Below are 25461 nucleotides of genomic sequence, written 5' to 3' on the forward strand. Positions count from 1 at the left end.
GAAAGAGCAAGAAATAAGGAACATTATCCAACCTTATCTTATCCTATCCTAACTAAACTTATCCTATCCTATCTTATTTTATCCAAATCAGTTTGTGCCTTAAATCTAGCTATTTAGAAGAGATTAGTTATATATTTAGGAAAGAGCAAAAAATTGTTGGCTTTATATATAAAGATTATTTATCTTTACCATTTCATTTTCAAACATTATCAGATAAATCCTGGTAATATTTTTAATCATATATCATTTAATCTTATTATCATGGGGCTTTGTTTGTTAAGTTGTTTTTGTTTTTAATCCATTTCATGTCCGTTGTTTTCTGCTTTAATAATTATTAATAATGTCCTGTCATGTCCCACTATAGATAGTTCCATTTGGGTGGATATGGACACCTTTACTTCCCCAGCAAGATTGATAATTCATCACATCAAAGAAAATGTTACTTTCATGTGGCAGTGGAAACTTTCTACTACTTTAAAATACCTTTTTGAGTTTTTTATTTTTATTTTTTATTATTTTTATGTGGAATTAATCGTTAGATCAAATTTCAATAGTCAAGATCCACTGATTTAATAGATTAGGAGGAAGGGAGGATCCCTTTCCCTTATTACCTTTCATGCATTACATCTTTGTGCAAGCTTAATTCATCTCAATTGTTGATAGTGATTTGCCATCTATCCATAGTTGGGAGGGTCCCTTTATATGACCTTCAAGGCTTCGGATTTGGCTTTGTATTTGTTGACTCGAAAAATTACAAAACTTACGTGGCGCGCAGGCCGAGTAACTAATAAGCTAACTACGTGCTTCGGTTGAATGCGAGCAGGCCAACTCGTTGGCCGAGCTCGGCCAAGGAGTAAAATTCGTTGTTGTCGCGTTGAGCGCGTTGCTGACTTCTTTATCTTGCAACTGCGACCGAGGAAGGAACACTCTCGATCTTGGGTTCTAGAGCCTAAAGACAAGGCTGCTGCATCTCCGAAGTTCACAAATCGTCGGCACCCAATTCGGTCACCGTGACTATATTCGTAAGAGTATAAGCACGTCGAATCGACACCAGACTATACAGACACAAATATTCAAAGGTGATGTATGTCTTGATGGTGAACGTGGTTCGGCTGTCAGAATGCCGAACTCTAAAACTCACTTGTGAATATCCAATCATAAAATCACTCAGCGTCCGGTACAGCGAATGTCGTAACTCGTAACACCTTACTTCGCCGAGAGGGCTGATAAGATGACCCCTGCCAATAAAGATTCGAAAACCCTTCTCGGCCGAGACTTGGATAGGTAACCAGTCGGCCTCGACGCAGTGCTGTTTATCCAAACTAAAGGTGCTCCTCGGTCGGCTGATTCTACGACAACAGTGTTGTTTATCCAAACTGAAGGTGTGTCGGCGGAAAAAAGAAAAGGAAAAATCTCAAGATGTTTGAGAGGTTTTGCGCAGAGCAATTGTATGTTAAATTGAAGGTCCTTCTTTGTTGCATGATTTCTTGTATTTATAGCACCAACTCCTTGAGATCAAATTAAACCCCTATCTGGATTGGGAGTCCTTACTCTGTTCCAACTTTGCTTCAAACAACCCTACTTCCATTAGGACTTTGAACTCACCCCCCTTCGGGGCTTTATTCATTGCTGGTCGAGAATCCTAGTTGCACTAGGACTTCCTCGACCCTCTTTGCTTATCTGGACTACTCATTCTTGCGATAGGACTCGACTATCCCTGCTAAATGGCCCGGAATCATCAGGCAGCCCATAGCATTTTGACACAGCTTTGGGCTGAGCACAAACCTACACTCGGCTCAACAATATTATTTTGAGCCCAAATAGTATCATAATACAACCAATCAACTTAACACTCTACTTAATTACAAGTCCATTCTTGACGTCATAAAAGAACATTAAACACGAGCAAAACAAAATTTAATAACAAAGGTAATACAATTATTAGAAGGATAATAAAAAGGTTTAATATATAAAATTTTTGATTTTTGAGTTTTTCATGAAATATAACTTATTTAGAAGTGCTTTTAAAATTATTTAAGGAGCTTTTAGAGAAAGTGTTTTTGGGTTTCAAAAACACTTGAAGTGCATTCTGCAAGAAGTATTAGCTATTTATTTTAAGTGTTTTTTTCAAGATTTACTTGTATTTTTACTAAAAATTAATTCTAAAAATATTCTCATAAAAAAAATACTTTTAGATATTTTAAAAGTATTTTTATACGCATGGCTTTGAGGTCGATATTCCTTTAATATTCTATGAAAAATATAAACAGTGTTCGATATAGAAAGAAAGAAATCGACGAGACGACGTATTTGGAAGTTTGTGTATGAACTAGCATCCGAGGACCGCGTCAACAAACAATTCATCACTCAACAAGCAACACACAATGTCAATGGGTTCTCTGAGACTCTCAGACTCATGGTCTGACTGAGAGAGACAACCTCCAAAACTTCAAACCCAGCTGGTACTGCTGCTGGCGGAGCTCTGGAGAGAGAGAGAGACAGAAAGCTCAAAGCTCAAAACATGGCCGATTCCAAAGTGGAGACAATCTCCCGATTAGCCCAATGGAGGATCGAGAACTTCGGACCTTGCTCTTACAAAAAGTCCGACCCTTTCCGGCTCGGAATCTGGAATTGGTACTGCCCGCAATCCCCATTTTTTTACTTTGATTCATCTGTTTATGTGGGTTATGAAATTTGATGATCTTTCTTGGTTGGGAAATTAGGCATTTTTCGATAGAGAAGAATCGGTACCTCTACATTCGTCTGTTTCCAGAGCCGTCGCGGGTGTCGAAAGAACAGCCTCCCCTTGCTCGCTTTGTTCTCAGAGTCTCTAGCCCCGGCCCCGGCCGTAAGCCTTACATCTCTCCTGGTATTTCTCTTTCTCTTGCACTTTCAATTCAAATTCTTGAACTTTTTGGGGTGGTTTGTGATTGATTGGTGACGATGATTGCTGTGGATTTGTCACCTTTGGGAATGTGGTTAAATTGGATTTTATTAGGGTTGCTTGGGTGCCCATCAGCCCAAAATTGTGTAAAATGCAACTTCAAATGCTAAAGGGTGTTTCTCTTTCAATCGAAGGGGTAATTCTTAGCCGAATATAGATCAATCTCTTCCATTGTTCATATGGGTTTGATATGGTTTCTATACTTTTTTGGAAGTTAGTATATGAGTGATTGAAATGTTCGTAAGTTGGCAATAGCTGAGTCGAGTTATTGGAAGTAGTACATAATTAGACTACAGAGGAAATGAAAACAAAATCGATACTGTAGTAGTGCTTAGCGAAATGGTTGTTTTTGTTGTTTTCTTAGATATGTTTTGTGTGAATTCTCCAGTGATATATTGAGGCAGAACTGATAGAGGATCTTCACATGTCCCTTGTCAAATATATCATATACCTGTGTTTCAGTGTGCTCGTCAAAACATGGTATAAATTAATATGTAACTAGACACAACAAATTCAGACAGCAAAATTCCCCTCGCCCACCGGAACTCTGGAAAATTTAAATGTCATCAGAAATATTTACCTCACATATATTTGTTTTAGAAATCTCCTTTTTTATGGCCTTTTCTTTTCCTTTTAATCCAGAATGCATTAAGCAGTAATTCTGTTCCTGTGATGTTGTTCTGCCTCTTGTTACAGTTCATGAAAGACTGCTTCGTACAAGTGAAGACTTTGTCTGGCCTGTTGATTCCACCTTCCTTGGTCGCTTCATCATTGATGTTGAGTTTCTCGACTTGAAGATGTGCCCTTTAAATGTAAGTTCCATAGCATAATTATCTGTGTGTTAGTTTCTTTATAAAATTTGTTGTATCACACCAAATGAATTTCCATTATTGTTGGTTATCTCCTCACTGGTGGACCATGGGAGGCAAACCATCATTTAACTGTGGAAACAATTATTCTGTTTTTAGCTTGTTTTACCCAGATTAACTAACATGTAGCTCAGTACCGGTGTCTGGAGGACATGATTTCTTGCAATTGTATTTTAGTTCAACTATGTATGTATACATCCCTTAAGAGTGGTAAGTTATTTTATGAAATCAGGGCGGGGAAGCTAGTCCTGTATGGCCTGCTGATGGATTGATGCAATCCGTGTCAACCCAAAGCACTCTCCGGTGCCTCTCTCGCATGCTTTATGAGGGCATCCATGCTGATGTTACTATCAACACTGCTGATGGCAGTTTAAGAGCTCACAAAGCAATTCTTTCTGCAACTTCTCCCGTGTTCCAAAGCATGTTCAGTCACGACCTTAAGGAAAAAGAGTCCTCCATAATCCACATAGTAGACATGTCCCTGGAATCTTGCATGGCTCTTCTAAGTTACCTCTATGGAACCATTAAACAAGAAGATTTCTGGAAGCACCGGTTGGCACTTCTAGGTGCGGCAAACAAGTATGACATTGCAGACTTAAAAGATGCTTGTGAGGAAAGCCTTTTGGAAGATATTAACTCGACGAATGTCCTTGAGAGGCTCCAAGACGCCTGGTTGTACCAGCTGAATAAGCTTAAGAAAGGATGCTTGATGTACTTGTTTGATTTTGGAAAAATATATGACGTGAGAGAAGAAGTAAGTAACTTTTTCAGGCATGCAGACCGAGAATTGATGACGGAAATGTTTCAGGAGGTGCTTACTGTTTGGAAGCCTGTGTAGGTTACCATGGTATTCTTAGTGTCATGCAATCAGGTGAAAGATACATGTATATACATTTGTGAGTCCTTTGGTTATATGCATATATGAGGATGTTGTGAGCTCATAAGAAAGTTGTTAGTTCGAAGTTTAGTTTTGGCTCTCAAGTGTTGTTTGAGTGAGATAATGTATGTTGTTGAAGCCAATCTTGAATCTTGTAATGAATCTGCGTATTTCTGTTTTGAAAGCTTTAAAAGCTAAGGGTTGTTAGATAACCATTTTATTTCTGCTTGATTGTGGCCACGGTGAAATTTCCCATGGCCTCTCAGGGGCCAAAATGGGTGGATAATTGTGGTTTGCTACAGTTGTCTCCCTTTTTTATTTTAGAAAAAAAAAAGGAAAAAAAAATATTATATTATGATGAAATTGAGATCTATTATCAAAATAATCTATCCTTTAGGTTTTCATTCTATTGTATCGCCCCTCAAACATTCACTCAAATTGAATTTTGTCGTTGTCATTTTATATTTATATGATGTATTGTACATGTATGAACATTTTTAATGATATTTTATATTTATATGATGTATTGTGCCTGTATGAACATTTTTAATCATCAAACAATTTTCAACGTCTGATTATTTTTTCAAGAACAATTATTTACAAGATACATAAAGAATGAACGATTTCAATGAATGAACCACATTATGGAATGGCGAAGAAGGGAGTATGTGGGGACTTGGTATGTGTACGAAGAAGAGTGAAAAATTTTCGATGTTGATCTCTTAACTATATCCAGGACGTGTACAAGCAAATGAAATTATAAACATATTTAGTTGATGATTGTTGGAACCAAGTTTGCGCACGTCTATGAGCGGTGATTGAGCACAAAACCGAGTAAACCTGAGCAACCTGCAAAACAGTAAAACAACCGTAAGCAAACCTTAGACCAGAGGTGTGTCGGCCAAATGTTCTCCGACAGTCAAGTTAGTGAATGATTTGAGTCAAGCAATGGGCAAGAGAATTCAAGTGGGTAGATTGTTTTACCGTACATGAACTCTAGATGGGTGTATTTATACCTTGAGAGAGATTTTTTTTTTTTTTCAGGATAGAAACCTCGTTCTAAGCCAGGAGAATCTTAGAGGATATCTAGTAAGTAGATATTGTTTTACCATTTCTCCCTTACTATTAGTTTTCCATAGATTTCATCCAAATTAACGTTAACTCTTATCTCGTGCACACCACGTGACTCTCATTTGAGAATAAAAACGATACTTCGCTAGACCTTTAGAGATTCACACATATTTGCACAAGTCAACACTTTAGAAATCTAGGGTTTTCAATTATTTCAAAGAATGAAGTGATCAAACTACTCTCATACATTGTGCACATATTTTCATTTAACATAAATTTAGATGGAATTAATAAAAAACTAACAGCAGGAGAAATTGGTCAGAAAAATTAGTTCAAATCCATGATTTTCCAATTTAAAAAAGGGGAAACTTGATATAAGTCCAATTTTTTGAGCCAATAGTAGGAATAGTCCAATTTATTAAAATAAGTCCAATTTGTTATATTTAATTATTTAATTATCAATAGTTATCTGTTCAATGATAAGATTTATTATAAAAATCAAATTTCTTTCCAATTATCTCTTTGCTTATTTCTTTTTATTTATCTTTTTGTTATTTCTCGTTCTTCCTCCTACTTTAAACCCCATTTATAGATTTTATTTTTAATTTTTATAATCAACCTATATCACAGGTTAATTATATTTATCTACCTATATGACATATTCTTTTTTTATAATCAACCTGTCACAGATTAATGTGTCTTGCTTGTAGGTATGTTATGTTTTTTTCTACCTTTTAATTAGGTTTCATATCTCACGTATAGGTATTATATACATTCATATATTTGTTACTTGAGTTAGGGTAGAATGTTTTGCAGATAAATTTATGTTAGTATATTAGTTTTTTTGTTATAAGATATTAAATATATTCTTTTGGAGTTGGAAAATGCATAATATTAGAATATTTTAATTGATTTTTAATATTTTTAGAAAATAGAAAATGAGTATAAAAGAAATAAAACCATATAATTAGATAACTGGACTTACTCCTAAAAACACTTTACATTTTTTGACCTGGATCTAAAAGCCTCTTTAAAAATTTAGAGAAGTAAAAAATTAAGTGAAACTTTAGGGGGAAAATCGGCAATTCACACTTTTTTCTTTGCCAATTGGTAATGTTACTTAGAACCTGGGTAGCCCAGCAAACCGACTGGACTAAGTAAGTAACACATAAATTCACACAGTTCGATACTTTTTCCACGATCTCGATCAAATTACAGACCAAAAGAATTTTCCCAAAACTTTTAGAACGAACCCCTTCGGTACTTCCCCTTCCTCACAGTTTGTTTCTTTGAGCTCTCCAATGGCTTCCACCCTCTACCAATACTCAATCACTCAGCACAACCAAGTCCTACCAAACACCCACCACCTCCTATCCCGCGACTGTTTCATCTTCCGCTTCAACTTCACCCACCAACTCCAACTGTTCTTCCCCCAGGACCTGATTGTCCCACTCAATTCAATCCAACAATCGTTCCTTGTCCCCTTTCATGTGTTTTTCTCACAGACCCGAGAAACAATCCAGACCATTCTATCCGGGACTGGAGTTTCCATGGACTTTGTGGAGACTCTGGTGCCGGAAGTTTATGCTTTGGCTGTGGAGATTACCCGGGACTCTGAAAATACTGAGCCGATAGTAGTCCCGCTGGATTTGGATGTCCTTGCTGTGACCCCTTTTGATGACCGGGAACAGATTGAGAGGGCTATTGTGGAATCTGGGCGGGTTTATAATCCTGTCCCTGGCGCCAAGTCATTGGGTGCCGGACTAAAGACTGTGAACATTGAGAATTTGGGTGTGAGCAAGGAATGTAGCATCTGTTTGGAGGAGCTTTCGACCGGATTGGAGGTTGTGCTCATGCCCTGCAATCATCTGTATCATAAAGATTGCATTGTTGAATGGCTGAAGAGAAGTCACATGTGCCCCTATTGCCGCTTCAAGATGCCCACTTGATTGCATTGGATTGGATTGGATTGCGAAAGGTAAATTCTTGGACTTGAATTTGGGATATCTTGTATTGGATTGGATTAGTGATTGACGTGATTATATCAACCTGTTGGTGTTTCTCAGTTGCCACACCTGCTGGCTTGATCACATTGGCCTACGAGATTATGGTCGAAATCACGGTGTTTGATAGTTGATGGCAAGGTTCTTGTCTTGGTATGGCCGCTTCTCTCATAAATTTTGTGTGTTTGTGTGTTGATATGTGATCATTCATATAAATCCATAGCAATTGTTGATTTGTATATCACTTTTAACCAAAGGTCAATCCATGTTTCTAACCAACACGAAGGAACTAATGATTTAATTGATTGCGTTGAGCCATTCAGCTTTCTGCTATGTTACCGACGATGGAGGGAGTCTTATGGAAAGTTTCCGGTGTTGTGCTTGGTACTGAAGTGCAGGGGACTTGATGCATTAGCTAGCTGCTATGAGTATCGGAGCTAGGTGCACGAAGGCTAAATAGATAAATTTCGGCGTTGATAGTTTTAAGGTAAATAGAAAATGCAGCAGAAGTTGATATGCAATGTGTAATGTAAGAGTAGTTTCTTGAGTCTTGGCAAAGACGAATGTCATTGTATTCGTTATCGACAACGCTAAAAGATTTTTGTACTCTTTACCATGAACGAACGCGTTGCTTACGTTACAAATCAAAGGCATTTAAGGAGAAAAAGGAAAAAGATATTAACACTGTACACAAAAAAGAAAGCAAAAAAACAAAAAAAAAAAAAGTAGTGCACAGCTTCTTCTCTTCAATTGTACAAGGGTGTTTCTATGCAGATACTATTTTCTTCTTTGCCTCAGATCAGTTAAAAGTTCCCGCCGCGTCGCTCTTGGATTGGTTTATTTGAGCCAAGGAGTACCAAACTGCAAGGGCTTGTCAGCCAGTTACTGGATGATCATGTTATTTGCAAGTTTGTGCCGGAGGAGACCATTCAAGCAAGCAGGTTGGTTCCAGAGTTTTTCATCGCAAAGAGGGATTTGTTGTTTTGGATTCGGGTTTAAGTTGATTTGGTGAAGGGTAGTTGTTTATCTCCTCGTTCCAAGGCGTCTCTCCATTGCCTGTACCTCACTCCTAGCTTGTCATAGGTCACCGGCGAATTCCAGACATTTGCCCCGTTGTTCATTCGCTCTTGTTGACCTAGGACGAGCCTTAGATCCTCATTCAAAACCTGTGGATTGAACACAACAAATTTTGTAAGCAGGAATGCGAGAAAAAATGGTTATGTGAAAAGTAAAGTATGTCGCAAACAATTTTGTTTACCTGTTGGGCAAAATGCCTCCACATAAAGTTCATGAAGGGAACGTGCTTCAGCACGGGCGCAAAATCCAGTGACATTCTGTATAATAATCTTGTTTTACCTCTCGAAGAAGGTAAGCATACATGGAGTTGATGAAGATGTGTGGAACACTGTTTAGTACTCTGTCCTTGCAGTTTTCCCGGTTTTGAGATCCCGATGGTTGAATTTACCATACAAGGTGGTCGAAATTCCATATCTATAGGATAAGGGTCCCAATATCCTTGGAGGCCAGACGCAGGCGTCAAGAATTTCACGAAGCTGAAAATTCAGATCATTCACCACATTAAATCCTGATGGAAAGGATTTGTTGTGAAACAACGCGCTACAACAGAAGCAATTCCACACTGATGGATAGATCTTCGATTCTTCAAAAAAGAAAAAAGAAACAAACCTAGGAACACTCCATCCCTTCGCGAAGGTGGACGTGTGAGTGAAAGGAGCATGAGCGAGATCTAAAAGGTTATCAAGAAGCAGCCCATGTTCCACTGGGAGTTCTATGACGAGCTGCCAAGAACAGTAGAAAAATGTTACAACACTCGTCCATGTATAGAAACAATCACTAAACCTTGTTTTAGAAGAGCTAAAAGGATAGGAATTTTATCTGCAGCATACCTCGGCATGGATTTGAAATCCTGCAGGAGGTTGTAAAGAAGGAAGAGTGGATGACGGAGGATCAGCACCGGGCCAAATCCACAACATTCCATCTTTCTCGAAACATGGCAATGACTTAATCTTCACCTTGTGTAATCGCGTAGATGGCATTTTTTCACATGTTCCATCGGTTGAATACTCCCACCCTGAAATTTATCCATCACAATGTTGTCAAAATGTTGAGTCCTATAATCTTAAAATGTCCATTGTCGTACTTTATGACCTAACTATAGCGCAAATGGCAATGCCCTTTAAAGATGTCACTAACCATGGTAAGGGCACGTGATACGGCCCTCATTTACTGAGCCGAGGTCAAGAGGGCAAGCTCTGTGCGCACAAGTATTCTGCACACATCCAGGTTTCCCATCTTTTCCACGAAAGAGAACCCATGGTTCCTCAAAACAATCAAGTGGAACCTGAAAAAAGAAAATCGATGAGACTTTTACTATAAGACATGCTAGAAAACAAGTTCTTCAAAAGATTAACTCCGCAGAAGAAGTGTAACCGATAGATAATATCAAACTCCATAATGTTCAAACTATAATATAGCAACGAAAACCTATGCCGCTGAACTAACTATGTTTTTTGTTGTTGTTGTTAATGCTAATGTAGCTAATGCACAAATAATGAATGACAAATTCGAAGAACTAGCCTACCATGGTATCATCTTTCAGGTCAGTGGTGAAGGCAACAGGATACCAAAAATTCTTCAATCGGGGATGGTAGGATTGAACTGGACCTGAAACGTTCAAGCATTTTCGAGGAGGCTTCCTTTTTACAGAATCTAGAGATTGCGTAGAAGTGCTGGGAGAAGGGGATGCTTCCTCGGAAGATATAGTTGCTCTATCTTGTAACAGCTTATCATTCACTAATTCTTCCATGTAAGCCAATTTATCCAACGCTGTGGAAACCCTTGCTTCCGATATATGAACCTGTTGTAATTCAATTTCAATAGTAGTATCTGATCAGCTGAATAGTCTAGAACTAGTTAATCTTCGTAAGTGCTACTCAATTTTCAAGGCGGATAAATGGAAGGCAATTTCAAGTTATTTGCAAGTTACAAGGTTTTATATCTTCAGGTGTTAAAAAATTATGTACCTGTCTATGAGCCTTTCCTAGTTCTTCTTGCAACTCCGCGAGCTCCTTTTTGACAGTACCTATAGACTTATATTCTCGGGCTAGAGGATTTAGAACGTCCACAACCTGAGCAGCCATACTCGAGTGTAAGAATCCCAACGGAAATTTCAAAAGCTAAAAAGATAATTACTAACTAAACAATAGTTTCCCCCCATGAATCAATGCTCAATGCGCATCACTAGAATTTTTCAAGATTTTGAGATTCGAACTTGATATATCGTCTAGAATCCAGATAGAAGTTACTCATCTAGCACTCTGACCTTTTCATGGAGGAGCATGATTGCAAGCACATCTTGTCGAGCTCGCCAATCACAATACTGTATATCAAATCTAGCAACTTCCAAGGCCTGGTTTGCATCCAGAAACTTGCCTTTAGATTGTGGAAATTTCGACCTTGGATCCTCCACATCAAAGAGTGTGCTCCAAGCATTCTTCTTCTCTATCTCTGACTGCTCTCCGAATACAGCAAATACTCGAAATCCTCCTTTCACACCCTGAAATTTAACAAACCCAACCACCTAAGCCACCACATGATAATTTGGTCTATATTCATTAGATAAAGATCATAAGCACTAGTTTCAATCGACAACTCAATTAACCAACAAACCAACTAAATTCCCCTTCAAAATTAGCTTGTGCCCACTTAAATAAAGGTGAAACCTATCCAAATTTGTATACCTTTAAGCACTAATCAAACACACTAGATTATGGGCTTGTTTGGAAATGCTTATCTAGAAAACACTTATCCACATAAGCAGTTTGAACTTTGAAGAACGACCGAAACTTCAAATAAAAACCCTAAAAGTCGCTTTTGCAATACATGAACACTTTTAATCTGTCATACCAAACATTATCATAAGCGCTTTTGATTATCTAAAACCGCTTTCGAAAAAAGGCCCCTAACATGCATTATTCCACATTTCAACGTACAAGTCTCTCAGATTTGATAAGTGGAGTATGAATTCGTACCTTCCTGGTGCTAAGCTTGGTTGTTCTGCAAAAAGATATTGGCAGAGATAGAGCTGCAGCTGTGGCTACAATGGTCATGGCGTTTGAAGCTGACAGACTCATGGCATAGATTGAGAGAGAGAGAGAGAGAGAGAGAGAGAGAGAGAAACGTAAGAGACATTGGTGTCACAAATTTATTGTTGGAAAGTTTTGTTGATAAGTGGCTACTGTAGCCCGCGATCTCAGTTCTCCTCCCACGATACGCCACGTGGATGCAGTCGGATCACACGTGGCAAGCTTTAGTTCCACATGCTATTTGCTTGTGTCGAGGAGTATCTGGCAGAAGTGGGGCCCATATATCTTGCCAGCTCGGATGACCAAGATTTCTTGATCTACCCACCCCGTTTAGTGTATTTAGGCACTTCGATTTTTCAAGTGGGTTGGGTTTCGAAGTGGGTGGGTGCTTCAACTCTAATTTTATTTTATTTTTCTATAAAATGATAAATTTGTTAGATTAGTTACCAATGAACTTCAAACCCACATCATCATGTAAAGGCTTAAGTCATTTCCATCACTGTAGTAAAGGGTCACATGCTAATTTTTTGAATGTGGGAGGTTCCAGGTTCGATGCTCTTCTGCTTAACTGTGGCCACGGCTCACGGATATAATAAAATTCCCCATAATTGTACCTAAAATGAGTAAATAATCGAAACTTGCCCTCAGATGTCCCCTTTAAAAAAAAAAAAATGATAAATTGATTGGCAAAGGGTGATTGTTTGTGATCAAAGATGTTGATGGTTGTGAATTGTGATGAGTGCTTAGTGTGTAGCATCTTATTTCCAAGTCAATTAAAAATTTGAAAAGAGAGAGTATGTGCTTTGACATGCTTAATGGGTTGGGCTCAACTTCGCGGTCGGGCCGATATAGGGTTAACTTTGGGCGGGGCATTTGCTCGCTGAAATGGTTTGATCGTTGTTATGCGTCGTGGGATGGGATGCAAAAGGATAATGTTTGTCTCTTTTATGGGGAGACTTACTTGTCCTCCCACTTGCGACTAACAAACTTTTACCATCCCACCATTATAATTGAAATTGTTCATTCATTTTATTGTCATTTTATTGTCAGTGGGATGTTACTATCAACACTGCTGATGGCAGTTTAAGAGCTCACAAAGCAATTCTTTCTGCAACTTCTCCCGTGTTCCAAAGCATGTTCAGTCACGACCTTAAGGAAAAAGAGTCCTCCATAATCCACATAGTAGACATGTCCCTGGAATCTTGCATGGCTCTTCTAAGTTACCTCTATGGAACCATTAAACAAGAAGATTTCTGGAAGCACCGGTTGGCACTTCTAGGTGCGGCAAACAAGTACGACATTGCATACTTAAAAGATGCTTGTGAGGAAAGCCTTTTGGAAGATATTAACTCGACGAACGTCCTTGAGAGGCTGCAAGACGCCTGGTTGTACCAGCTGAATAAGCTTAAGAAAGGATGCTTGATGTACTTGTTTGATTTTGGAAAAATATATGACGTGAGAGAAGAAGTAAGTAACTTTTTCAGGCATGCAGACCGAGAATTGATGACGGAAATGTTTCAGGAGGTGCTTACTGTTTGGAAGCCTGTGTAGGTTACCATGGTATTCTTAGTGTCATGCAATCAGGTGAAAGATACATGTATATACATTTGTGAGTCCTTTGGTTATATGCATATATGAGGATGTTGTGAGCTCATAAGAGAGTTGTTAGTTCGAAGTTTAGTTTTGGCTCTCAAGTGTTGTTTGAGTGAGATAATGTATGTTGTTGAAGCCAATCTTGAATCTTGTAATGAATCTGCGCATTTTTGTTTTGAAAGCTTTAAAAGCTAAGGGTTGTTGGATAACCATTTTATTTCTGCTTGATTGTGGCCACGGTGAAATTTCCTATGGCCTCTCAGGGGCCAAAATGGATGGATAATTGTGGTTTGTTACAGTTGTCTCCCTTTTTTATTTTAGAAAAAAAAAAAAGAAGGAAAAAAAAATTATATTATGATGAAATTGAGATCTATTATCAAAATAATCTATCCTTTAGGTTTTCATTCTATTGTATCGCCCCTCAAACATTCACTCAAATTGAATTTTGTCGTTGTCTTTTTATATTTATATGATGTATTGTGCCTGTATGAACATTTTTAATCATCAAACAATTTTCAACGTCTGATTATTTTTTCAAGAACAATTATTTACAAGATACATAAAGAATGAACGATTTCAATGAATGAACCACATTATAGAATGGCGAAGAAGGGAGTATGTGGGGACTTGGTATGTGTACGATGAAGAGTGAAAAATTTTCGATGTTGATCTCTTAACTATATCCAGAACGTGTACAAGCAAATGAAATTATAAACATATTTAGTTGATGATTGTTGGAACCAAATTTGTGCACGTCTATGAGCGGTGATTGAGCACAAAACCGAGTAAACCTGAGCAACCTGCAAAACAGTAAAACAACCGTAAGCAAACCTTAGACCAAAGGTATGCCAGCCAAATGCTCTCCGCACTAGTCCGATACTGTGTTTGGAATTTATACTGTGTTTGGTATTTATACTGTGTTTGGTATTTATACTCGCAACATAAGCACTAGTTTCAATCGACAACTCAATTAACCAACAAACCAACTAAATTCCCCTTCAAAATTAGCTTGTGGCCACTTAAATAAAGGTGAAACCTATCCAAATTTGTATACTTTTAAGCACTTATCAAACACACTAGATTATGGGCTTGTTTGGAAATGCTTATCTAGAAAACACTTATCCACATAAGCAGTTTGAACTTTGAAGAACGACCGAAACTTCAAATAAAAACCCTAAAAGTCGCTTTTGCAATACATGAACACTTTTAATCTGTCATACCAAACATTATCATAAGCGCTTTTGATTATCTAAAACCGCTTTCGAAAAAAACCCCTAACATGCATTATTCCACATTTCAACGTACAAGTCTCTCAGATTTGATAAGTGGAGTATGAATTCGTACCTTCCTGGTGCTAAGCTTGGTTGTTCTGCAAAAAGATATTGGCAGAGATAGAGCTGCAGCTGTGGCTACAATGGTCATGGCGTTTGAAGCTGACAGACTCATGGCATAGATTGAGAGAGAGAGAGAGAGAGAGAGAGAGAGAGAGAGAAACGTAAGAGACATTGGTGTCACAAATTTATTGTTGGAAGGTTTTGTTGATAAGTGGCTACTGTAGCCCGCGATCTCAGTTCTCCTCCCACGATACGCCACGTGGATGCAGTCGGATCACACGTGGCAAGCTTTAGTTCCACATACTATTTGCTTGTGTCGAGGAGTATCTGGCAGAAGTGGGGCCCATATATCTTGCCAGCTCGGATGACCAAGATTTCTTGATCTACCCACCCCGTTTAGTGTATTTAGGCACTTCGATTTTTCAAGTGGGTTGGGTTTCGAAGTGGGTGGGTGCTTCAACTCTAATTTTATTTTATTTTTCTATAAAATGATAAATTTGTTAGATTAGTTACCAATGAACTTCAAACCCACATCATCATGTAAAGGCTTAAGTCATTTCCATCACTGTAGTAAAGGGTCACATGCTAATTTTTTGAATGTGGGAGGTTCCAGGTTCGATGCTCTTCTGCTTAACTGTGGCCACGGCTCACGGATATAGTAAAATTCCCCATAATTGTACCTAAAATGAGTAAATAATCGAAACTTGCCCTCAGATGTCCCCTTTAAAAAAAAAAAAAAGATAAATTGATTGGCAAAGGGTGATTGTTTGTGATCAAAGATGTTGATGGTTGTGAATTGTGATGAGTGCTTAGTGTGTAGCATCTTATTTCCAAGTCAATTAAAAATTTGAAAAGAGAGAGTATGTGCTTTGACATGCTTAATGGGTTGGGCTCAACTTCGCGGTCAGGCCGATATAGCGTTAACTTTGGGCCGGGCATTTGCTCGCTGAAATGGTTTGATCGTTGTTATGCGTCGTGGGATGGGATGCAAAAGGATAATGTTTGTCTCTTTTATGGGGAGACTTACTTGTCCTCCCACTTGCGACTAACAAACTTTTACCGTCCCACCATTATAATTGAAATTGTTCATTCATTTTATTGTCATTTAAAGATCAGACATGCAAAAAATTATCTAATTTTGAGTTCATTCAACCATTCATATGCATAAAACAAATAGACAGTCACAAGTTGCTATATGGTACGAAAATTGTTGATTGGGTTTTACACATATGAATAACTAAATGATCTCCATTGAATGATTTTTCTACAAATATGATCTTTAGACGATGATAAAGAGAATGAACAGTTCCAATTTTAATTAATACAATAAAGGTTCGTTAATCATAAGTAAAGGGCAAAGTAAGTCTGGCCATGGGGGAACAAGCATTAACCAATGAGAAAAGTGTTACAATTCGTGTTGTTTGTTCTTTAGATACTAAAAGCTCTTAAGAGAAAATTTGGTAGAAAATATTTTTAGTGCTTTTTACATAAGCACATTCTATGCGCTTTTTTGGGAATTACTTCTAGGAAGTCTATGAATTTGGTTTGGTTTTGGCTAAAGTTGGATCGATTTTGTTTGGTTTGGAGAATAGAGGAGAAGATAAAAAGATTGCAAGAGAAGCAAAGACGAAGACAAAAAAGAGAGGAAGAGGTGAAGAGAGAAGGTGGTTAACGGAGAGAGGAGGATGAGATAGAGTAAGTAGGCAACTCAAGGTGAAGGACAAATTTGCATCCACCTTATGGGTGTGCTTCTTGTTCACTCATATGTGAATAACGTACTTTTAATTGTATAAATTTCAAAATTCAGGCTTATTTGCTTAAATCATTAATTAATAGGAACTTGATAAGTTATCTTTATGCATAGAACAAATTGATAAGTATAGTAACAATTTACATTCTTATGATGAAGTATCATTAGTTTGACACATATGGATGATAATCATCAAAGTGATTGATATTCTACTGAGACATTCCTTAAATGATGAATAAGAAATAGAGAAACTCTTACATTGACATTGGTATGATTATCAGAGTTAATTGGACAAGAAAGTGCAAACTGTGCAACTATGGTTGAATGTAATATTGCTACAAAATAAAAATAATGTTAGAATAGTGTTTTTTACACATTATTTTTATTTCTCACACTCTTTCTCAATTCGATCCTTTGATTAAATAAATTTAAAAAAATCAGTGTCTTAAAATTAACAAGGGTATATAAAAATAAAAATGATTGTGTAAATAATCCTGTCCAAAACAAAATAAATGAAACAATATCTAAACTGACAGTCACAGCCCAGTGCCCAACATTAGATTGCTAGTAAAAGAAGCAAGCAACCTCCAATCAGATAGACAATCAGCCAAACATTTCTCAAGTTCTTTTCATTAATTTTTTTTTCAACTACTACGAGTACGAACAACCTCTAAAATATCTTTGCCATCCTATTTTAACTTTTAATGGAGTTACTGTAGAGAGAAAGTAAAGCAAGGGGAGAGAGAGTATAATGAGCAGAACAACGAGAGGTCTGAAAGAGGACAAGGTGGGACCTTTCTTCTTAGCCACTTTGTTGCTTTGGTTTGTCTCAGTCCTGTTCGAAATACTCTTCCACCGGCAGTTAGAGCTGCTCGCCATTGTTGCCGGCTGCTTCTTTTACCAATTGGCCAACTGGGTTGTTCGCAGTTTCGTCTCTTGTGACCCTCTCTTTGTCAACACCTCCGTTTCTCTCCTCCATTCCTCCATAACTTCCGCTTCAGTTCTCTTTCTTTAACTCTTGCGTAAAATGTCTGATGGGTTATAGAGTATGCTTCGTAGTTTAACAAAAGATGGAATCTTTGTACTGAAATTAACATTTGAACTTTGTTAACTCAAAACCCAGTTCATCACTAGCAGGTTAGCAGGTTGTAACTTGGTATCAAGATTGCCTATGTGCCTAGATTTATGTCGTCTTATGATTGAGGCTGGTTTGGAAGCCATTGTTTCTTTGATTAGATTGGATATGACTGGGGTCTCTGAGCACAGAGAGGCTTCGCTACAACCTCGAGATGCCATTATGGCCTTCTGGTCCCCCGGACCTATGACATTGTATCACTGGCCCAAAGGCCATAGTGGCAGCATGAGAGACTTCACTACAACCCTGAAATGCCACCATGGCTTTCTGGTCCCCTGGACCAATGGCATTGTGTCATTGGTCCGAAGGCCATGGTGGCAACCCAGGGTGTAAAGAAACTATTCCCTGTAATATTTGTAAAAGTAGAATTTTATAGTATGAATACTTAACTACAATGTTATAGATTTTTGGGCAACAGACGAAATAGGTGCCTGCATATAGGATAAAGATAAGAACTTGCAATAGCTAAATTGAAGAACATTTTGCGTTGAAGTTCCAAAATCAAGGTACTTAGCTTTCGACATTTGTATAATCAATTAAATTTTCAAGTCCCCTACAATACATTTCCAAACGAGTTTTTTAACTTCTTTCTATAACTAGCGTGAGTGTATCTTTCTTCATTCCTATTATATTGGACGTTAAGATAAGGCCTCGTTTGGCAGCTCGAACTGTACTGATTATTTCTATTGAATAGGATAAATAGTCACCGGATAGTACTGACTAAATTAGTTGGGCGTTTGGTGTAGTATCGGACTAATGATCGTATTATTTATACTGTGTTTGGTATTATACCGAATAAGAGGAATTAAACTTAAAAAAAAAAAAAATTAAAAAAAAAAAAAAACTGAAATCATCTCTTTTGTTCCCAATCTCTCCGCCGCACCCCTTCCCTCCCTTTCTATCCCTTCTTCTTCTTCCCTGTTTGCTCCCTTAAACTAAACCTCACCACAAACGCAGCAACACGAAACCCAGCAAAACCCACCTTTCAGCCCAACAAAAGTAGAAAGGTTATGACCCAAAGGAGGCGGATGTGTTCTTTAGCAATTGAAAATTTATAAAATTAATTGCAAAAATTTGAGAGAAAAACAACAATTACATTCAATCTAATTGAAAAAAAAAAAAAAAAGTTGGAAGAAAAATAGGAGGGCAGAATAAAGAGAGAAAAAGAAAAATTGCAAGAAAAATAGGAGGAGGGCGGAACAGGGAGGAGGAAGAAGAATCTCAGATTCAGAAATGGAGGAAGAACCTTGGATTCAGAGGAGAGAGCAAGTGATGTGAGAGGAATAGAGCGAGCTGGTTTGCGGTGATCAAAGAAGGAGGAGGAGGAGGAGAAGTTGCAGGAAGGTTGAACAGAGGAGGAGGAAGAGAAGAAGTTGCAGGAGGGCAGAACAGAGAAGTAGGAGGATGAGAAGTTGCAGGAGGGTTGAACAGAGGAGGAGGAAGAGAAGAAGTTGCAGGAGGGTAGAACAGAGAAGGAGGAGGAGGAGAAGAACCTTAAGCGTGTTTATTTTTGCAGTGGTATTCATTTTGGTTAATCAGTGTTTAAGAAATGGTTCGGTTGGAATGTTTGAGCACTCGGAGTTGGTTGGACATACTTGGCCATGGGCATACCCAGCTTTGTGCTTCTCATGCGGTTACTTTGCATATGATCAGTGCGATATGCTGCATTATGGGTTATATAGTGGTTGGATCCCTTCCATCTTGATGCATCATTTGGTTCTCCTCATTTACCTTACTCTTGCTTTGTATCAGAATGTCACCATCAATTCTTACTCTCATTTGCAAGGTATGTTGAACTATCCTCTTAATGTTGGAGAGTTGACTTTTGTAATTAGTTTAGTTACCTTCTTTTTGAGTCCTTATAATCAGATTGTAATTAGGTTATTTGATGTTTATTTCTTTCCTTGTAAATCACTCTTGTACATTATATATTTTCCTCCTTGGTGAGAAAAATGATATCGAAAAATTAAGCCCCAAAGATAAGCTCTAATTAGCATGGCATCAGAGCAGAGATCCTAGGATTTCTGCTCTGTCCTGTTCCCTTAAGCAAACTCGGCCTTCCCATGAAAAACCTACCACCACTCCATGGTGGAAACAATTTCATCCTAATCGATCCTACCCCTATACTAAACACTACAACCCTAACTGACCCTACCATGAATCCTCCTGTTTCGAGTTCTTCTGACATGCCTCTGGAGTCCTCAGGTAACTATGGTTATGCTTTTAATATGAATAATTGTGATACTCAGTCTGATTGGATTATTGACTCTGATGCCACAGATCATATGACCTATGACCCCACTAATTTATCTTGTGATACTGTTCCACTTCGACGAAATATTACTAATGCTAATGGTGTCACCTCACCGGTAACTAGTGCTGACATTGTACACCTCACGCCTACCCTCTCTTTGCTGCATACACTACTTGTACCTTCATTAAAGCATAAATTAATGTCTCCTAGCCAAGCTACTAAGCAATTGAATTGTTGTGTACTATTGTATCCGAAGTTTTGTCTTATTCAGGATATTCTCACGAAGGAGATAATTAGTCGTGGTACTAAAGAGATAATTGGTCAGGATATTCTCACGGGGGATCTCTATTTTGTGGACGATGTCAGTACAAGACGGGTCAATCTCGCCCAAAGAGCCGTTGATCACAAACAGCGTCAGATATGGTTATGGCATCACCGTTTGGGTCATCCGTCTTTCAGTTATTTATAGCATATGTTTCCGGATTTATTTGTTGGTTGTTCGGTTTCAGACTTTAAATGTGACACTTGCGTACTTGCCAAGAGTCACTGTGTCTCTTATTCATTGAATTCTAATAAAAGTGATATTCCTTTTGGTCTTGTTCATTTGGATGTTTGCGGACCATCTCCGATTACTACTTCATCTAGTATTAGGTGGTTTGTAACGTTCATAGATGATTGCACACGAATGACATGGTTATACCTTCTTAAGCATAAAAGTGATGTGTTGCTGGCATTTAAGACATTCCACACCATGGTTTAGCCACAGTTTTCTACTAAAATCTAGATTTTGCGTTCTGATAATGGTGGTGAATATGTTAATAATGATTTTACACATTATTTAACTAATCACGGAATCCTCCACAAGACTACTTGTCCTCAGACTCCTCAACAGAATGGGGTGGCTGAGCGCAAAAATTGCCATATATTAGAAACAGCTCGATCGCTATTGATTGGGATAGATGTTCCCCGCGCATCTTGGGATGTTGCTCTTCAGACTGCCACTTACCTTATCAACCGTATGCTATCCAAAGTATTGAATTTTCTGACTACCTTTGCAAGTTCTTGCTACATTCGTGCCTCTACCGTCCGTTTTGGTGCTCCCACCACGAGTTTTTGGATGTGTTGCCTTTGTTCATCTACATAAAAATCAACGGACAAAACTTGACCCATATGTTTTCCGGTGTGTTTTCATGGGGTATGGATTACATCAGAAAGGGTATCGTTGCTACCACCCTCCTTCATGTCGGATGTATACTACTATGATGTTATTTTTTTTTAGTCTGAGATGTATTACTCTTCGGCTTCTTCCAACCCTCCTCTTCAGGGGGAGACATTGCATGACGAGCAGGTTTGGACCATGGCTGCTGCTACCACTGATCTTCCGTTGCCACTATTAGCCGAGCCCGCATTGGCTACACTGCCAGCCCAGCCAATAGAAGCAGCATCGTTGCCCACAGAACTAGCGGCAGACACTGCAGTGCCGTGCTCACCCACGGCAACAGTGCTGCCACTTGCCGATCTTGAGACTTTTACTGATACCACTCCCCCTCGTCTCAAAATATTGTACCACCAGATGACCATACTCCAGAGAATATTCTTAAGGTAAGATCTACTATCCCTATTGATGTATCCGATGTTCTGAATTATCAATTACCTTTCAGGCATAACCAGGGAAAGCCACCCAATCGATATTCACCGGAAACAACGAAAGGCTCTATATATCCCATTGCTAACTATGTGTCATCACATAAATTATCAGAACCAGGCAAAGCTTTTGTACAAAAAATATCCAATGATAGCATACCAAGTTCATTGAAGGAGGCACTATCTGATGATCGATGGACCAAGGTAATGGAGGAAGAAATGGATGCATTTCAGAAAAATCAAACATGGGATTTAGTTCTACTACCCCAAGGAAAGAAGAGAGTGGGATGTCGATGGGTGTACACCATCAAGTACAAAGCTAATGGGTCAATTGAACGATACAAAGCACGATTGGTGGCCAAAGGATACACTCAGACGTATGGTGTCGATTATATAGAAACATTTGCACCGGTAGCAAACATTAATACGGTAAAAGTGTTACTTTCGTTGACGGCTAACTTGGATTGGCCATTACAGCAATTTGATGTGAAAAATGCTTTCTTACATGGTAATCTTAAAGAAGAAGTGTATATGGATATTCCACCTGGTTATGCATCGGTTTCACAACCCAGACTGGTGTGTAAGTTGAATAAGGTATTGTATGGATTGAAACAATCACCTCGAGCATGGTTTGGTAGGTTCCGGACGACTATGAGGAAGTTGGATTCAGGCAGAGCAATTCCGATCATACACTTTTCTTGAAACGTCGAAAGGGTAAATTGACGGCACTTATTATTTATGTGGATGATATGATTGTTACAGGTGATGATAAAGAGGAAATCTCAAGCCTGAAAGATTACTTAGCAACTGAGTTCGAGATGAAAGATCTTGGTGGATTGAAATATTTCTTAGGTATAGAAGTAGCTTGATCTAAACAGGGTATATTTCTATCTCAAAGAAAATATGTTCTTGACTTGTTAGCTGAAACCAGAATGCTTGATTGTAAACCGACCGACACCTCTATAGTCCAAAATCACCATCTAGTCGTGCACCTTGATCATGTTCCCACTAACAGAGATCGTTATCAAAGGTTAGTTGGGAGGTTAATTTATTTATCTCACACCAAGCCTGATATTGCATGCGCAGTAAGTGTTGTTAGTCAATTTATGCATTTTTCAAGTGAGGCACATATGGGTGCAGTTGAACGCATCCTACGATACCTGAAGTCCCCACCAAGTAGAGGTATCATGTTTTCCAAGAATGATCATTGCCGAATAGAGGGTTACACCGATGCAGATTGGGCAGGCAACGTTACTGATCGTCAGTCCACATCTGGTTACTTTACATTTGTGGGAGGAAACTTAGTGACTTGGCGGAGTAAGAAACAGAAAGTGGTTGTTTTATCAAGTGCAAAGGCAGAATACAGGGGTATGGCAAAAGGAGTATGTGAACTATTATGGCTTCAGAGGTTACTTGGTGAACTTGGGTATCCTTCGAATTCAGCCTCAGATTTATTTTGTGATAATAAAGCAGCTATTGATATCTCACATAACCCAATTCAACATGATTGCACAAAACACGTGGAAGTTGACAGACACTTCATTAAGGAGAAGTTGGATGAGAATTTTATTCAATTCCCGTTCGTAAAGTCAGAGGATCAATTAGCGGATATCTTAACTAAACCTATTGCAAGTCAAGCGTTCTACAACTCTTTTGTCAAGTTGGGTATGAACGACATTTATGCACCAACTTGAGGGGGAGTGTTGGTGAGTTGACTTTTGTAATTAGTTTCGTTACCTTTTTTTTTGAGTCCTTATAATCAGATTGTAATTAGGTTATTTGATGTTTATTTCTTTCCTTGTAAATCACTCTTGTACATTATATATTTTCCTCCTTGGTGAGAAGAATGATATCAGAAAATTAAGCCCCAAAGATAAGCTCTAATTAGCACTTAAAAGCTTTCTTTTCCTTAGGCTTTCCTTTTCTTCTTCAGATAATATTTCTTAGTGTAAAGAAAATTCATCCAAAGTGTAAACTGCTCGGTTGAACTGTGAGCCAATTGGACCCAGAGACGATTTGAATCCATCGTTGTGTCCTCATGCGAAAGTACTGTTATGTTGTGATCATTTCATAACATATTGCATAATGGTAGGAGATAACGAAAATGTCAGCAACCTCTTTTTTTTTTTTTTTTTTTTTTTTTGTCTCCTAATTTTGTTTGAACGAGGGTTGGAAAGTCTTGTTTAATTTATTTCTCATTGAGGTGCTCAGCTTTACTGGGTTTCTAAGTTATTTTCCCTTGTAAATGAATTGTCTTGATTATTCCTTCGCTAAGATTTATCTAGTTAAAGTAACTACAACCTCGAAATGAAATATTTCGATGTTGAAATAATAATATGTAAAACATGGTAACTTCAAATAAATGCTAAGAATCTAAAATCTTAAGAGGGATTTAGACTCATAACGTGAATTCTACACAACATGAAACTGGTTCTGATATTTCTGTTGCTATCGACAGCTGCTTTCTATCTTTCTACAGGTGAGGAAAGCATGGCGGATGGCTGGCATTCGTGACGCTAGAAGCAAAATTATAAGGGCAGAGTGGGTTCTTAATTGGGTAACCTTCAATTTCGCAAGGACGGCAGCTCACCTTCTCATTACAGCCAAGCTCTTCTGCGATGCTCCAAAATTCGGAAAAGGGTATAGAGCTGCCGCTTGCGCTGTTTGGGATGTTCGGAATGAACTTTCTGAATGCTTCTCTTGGCATTGACCTCTTCCATGCCTTCAAGAGAGAGGAATTCTCAACATGCTAATGCTCATCATGAATGACAAGGCCGAAACAAAGAGTTGAAAATAATTTTGGCTTCTGTTGTTTAATTTAATTGATTTTGCACATGAAATCATCGTCGTTTCTTTGAGAAAATAAACAATGTAAATTATGTGATTATACGAAAAATATGGTTTGTTTCCATCTAAGTTTTATTTTTTTTATTATTATTTTTTATGTTTTGGTATCAAATCATTTAGTTTACTTGGGTCCTAAGAGATGAAACAAAAAAAATCAGGACAAATTAAAAAGAGGTCCTACCGGGAGTCGAACCCAGGTCGCTGGATTCAAAGTCCAGAGTGCTAACCACTACACCATAGAACCCAATTTGCTTGATTGTTACACCAGATGAAATAAAAAGGTAAGCTAACCCACTTAAATATGAACACTTTAGGGCCAATCTGTGTCGTTTGGCGCTGCTAGAGGTGGATGAGAATTCTCTCCGATACTCTTTGTGAGGATCAGACATTATACCCGTTTATCGTACATTGTACAGCTAATTTTTGTTAGGTACTATTTGTATTTAATTTTAAATTAAAAAATTCATAATGATTTTTGGAAGCACGATATACAATTAATGGATAAGATGTGAGGATTCGGATGGGATCCACATCAGTTAGAAGTGTGGTTCAATTAACAAAGGTCAATCATGCTACGCTTAACATTTGAACACAAAATTTAAAGAGGAAAACTAATGAAAATGACTTGAAAATTTTGAGTTTTAATGATAGGGACAAAATAAAGGGTAAACTGAATGGTACCAAGATTGATTTTTTAGTGTAAAAATGTAATTTTTCGTTAAGATAAGCAGTACCAGGAGATTTTCATTAAAGGTTTCAATTTAAAATTCAAATGCATTCACGATAGGTATCATTTATTCGACCAGTGTTCACCACGGGGCGGTGGCGCAGTTGGCTAGCGCGTAGGTCTCATAGCTTCTGAGTGATCCTGAGGTCGAGAGTTCGAGCCTCTCTCGCCCCAAAAACTTTTCATTTTTCACTTTTTGGGGTAAAATTTCTCTCTTTGCACCACTGTTTACCATCCTGGAGGAGTTTCCATTTTTGTAGCTGTGTGGCCGTTGAGTCGCGGCATTCCATTACCATAACAACTCGAC

At 38.1% G+C, this 25461-nt stretch overlaps 5 protein-coding genes, 1 long non-coding RNA gene and 2 other non-coding genes across 10 annotated transcripts; 6 read left to right on the top strand and 2 right to left on the bottom strand.

Moving 5' to 3' along the window:
• Window positions 1–2290: 2290 nt before the first annotated feature.
• On the top strand, window positions 2291–4914 carry LOC103940308 (BTB/POZ domain-containing protein At1g21780). The gene is made up of 4 exons (XM_009350397.3): window positions 2291–2634; window positions 2724–2869; window positions 3641–3756; window positions 4046–4914. Exons 1-4 carry the CDS (start codon window positions 2522–2524, stop codon window positions 4649–4651), a joined length of 981 nt encoding a protein of 326 aa, XP_009348672.1. The 5' UTR covers window positions 2291–2521; the 3' UTR covers window positions 4652–4914.
• Window positions 4915–7062: 2148 nt separating this feature from the next.
• LOC108866684 (probable E3 ubiquitin-protein ligase XERICO) lies at window positions 7063–7710 on the top strand. The gene has a single exon (XM_018645754.2). The coding sequence runs from the start codon at window positions 7063–7065 to the stop codon at window positions 7708–7710; it is 648 nt and encodes a 215-aa protein (XP_018501270.2).
• A 115-nt stretch (window positions 7711–7825) lies between these two features.
• Window positions 7826–8377, top strand: LOC103940305. Of its 2 annotated transcripts, none has more exons than XR_001952590.2 (2): window positions 7826–7917; window positions 8088–8377. It is a non-coding gene; the product is annotated as an uncharacterized LOC103940305 (long non-coding RNA). The 2 variants fall into 2 exon arrangements; XR_007252774.1 differs by having other exon boundaries at window positions 7832–7917; window positions 8022–8377.
• Window positions 8315–14959, bottom strand: LOC125467946 (chlorophyllide a oxygenase, chloroplastic-like). 2 transcript variants are annotated; one of them, XM_048569640.1, is made up of 9 exons: window positions 14808–14959; window positions 11108–11341; window positions 10809–10913; window positions 10367–10642; window positions 9979–10126; window positions 9672–9856; window positions 9451–9563; window positions 9023–9317; window positions 8315–8930 (listed from the first exon to the last, which is right to left on the bottom strand). In XM_048569640.1, the coding sequence occupies exons 1-9, from the start codon at window positions 14907–14909 to the stop codon at window positions 8760–8762; spliced, it is 1629 nt and encodes a 542-aa protein (XP_048425597.1). In that variant the 5' UTR covers window positions 14910–14959; the 3' UTR covers window positions 8315–8759. The 2 variants fall into 2 exon arrangements, with proteins under 2 accessions (XP_048425597.1, XP_048425590.1); XM_048569633.1 differs by lacking the exon at window positions 14808–14959 and adding an exon at window positions 11817–11974.
• Window positions 12667–13622, top strand: LOC125470402 (BTB/POZ domain-containing protein At1g21780-like). The gene is made up of 2 exons (XM_048569367.1): window positions 12667–12804; window positions 12921–13622. The coding sequence occupies exons 1-2, from the start codon at window positions 12667–12669 to the stop codon at window positions 13419–13421; spliced, it is 639 nt and encodes a 212-aa protein (XP_048425324.1). The 3' UTR covers window positions 13422–13622.
• Window positions 14960–17298: 2339 nt separating the features above from the next.
• LOC103940307 lies at window positions 17299–24442 on the top strand. The gene is given in 6 exon segments (XM_048569385.1): window positions 17299–17547; window position 18009; window positions 19199–19448; window positions 19450–19468; window positions 24039–24215; window positions 24217–24442. Coding segments are annotated over 6 exon segments (813 nt in total). The 3' UTR covers window positions 24334–24442.
• A 157-nt stretch (window positions 24443–24599) lies between these two features.
• Window positions 24600–24671, bottom strand: TRNAQ-UUG. Its single transcript has one exon. It is a non-coding gene; the product is annotated as a tRNA-Gln (tRNA).
• A 572-nt stretch (window positions 24672–25243) lies between these two features.
• Window positions 25244–25328, top strand: TRNAM-CAU. The gene is given in 2 exon segments: window positions 25244–25281; window positions 25293–25328. It is a non-coding gene; the product is annotated as a tRNA-Met (tRNA).
• Window positions 25329–25461: the final 133 nt, after the last annotated feature.

Source organism: the organism of the source record quoted next, unplaced genomic scaffold (genome assembly GCF_019419815.1).
Source record: "Pyrus x bretschneideri cultivar Hongxiangsu unplaced genomic scaffold, Pyrus_bretschneideri_v1 Contig100, whole genome shotgun sequence".
In the NCBI taxonomy this organism is placed as follows: Eukaryota; Viridiplantae; Streptophyta; class Magnoliopsida; order Rosales; family Rosaceae; genus Pyrus; species Pyrus x bretschneideri.

Excerpts from the sequence above, each read along its gene's own strand:
- LOC125470402 (XM_048569367.1), top strand. The coding sequence starts at position 12,667 with ATGTGCTTTGACATGCTTAATGGGTTGGGCTCAACTTCGCGGTCGGGC. Across the intron at positions 12,805-12,920 it reads ATGGGATGCAAAAGGATAAT|TGGGATGTTACTATCAACAC; the intron begins GTTTGTCTCTTT and ends TTTTATTGTCAG.
- LOC103940308 (XM_009350397.3), top strand. The coding sequence starts at position 2,522 with ATGGCCGATTCCAAAGTGGAGACAATCTCCCGATTAGCCCAATGGAGG. Across the intron at positions 2,870-3,640 it reads TAAGCCTTACATCTCTCCTG|TTCATGAAAGACTGCTTCGT; the intron begins GTATTTCTCTTT and ends CTCTTGTTACAG. Across the intron at positions 3,757-4,045 it reads TGAAGATGTGCCCTTTAAAT|GGCGGGGAAGCTAGTCCTGT; the intron begins GTAAGTTCCATA and ends TTATGAAATCAG.
- LOC125467946 (XM_048569640.1), bottom strand. The coding sequence starts at position 14,909 with ATGAGTCTGTCAGCTTCAAACGCCATGACCATTGTAGCCACAGCTGCA. Across the intron at positions 9,318-9,450 it reads AAGGGATGGAGTGTTCCTAG|CTTCGTGAAATTCTTGACGC; the intron begins GTTTGTTTCTTT and ends CTGAATTTTCAG. Across the intron at positions 8,931-9,022 it reads GGAGGCATTTTGCCCAACAG|GTTTTGAATGAGGATCTAAG; the intron begins GTAAACAAAATT and ends TTCAATCCACAG.
- LOC108866684 (XM_018645754.2), top strand. The coding sequence starts at position 7,063 with ATGGCTTCCACCCTCTACCAATACTCAATCACTCAGCACAACCAAGTC.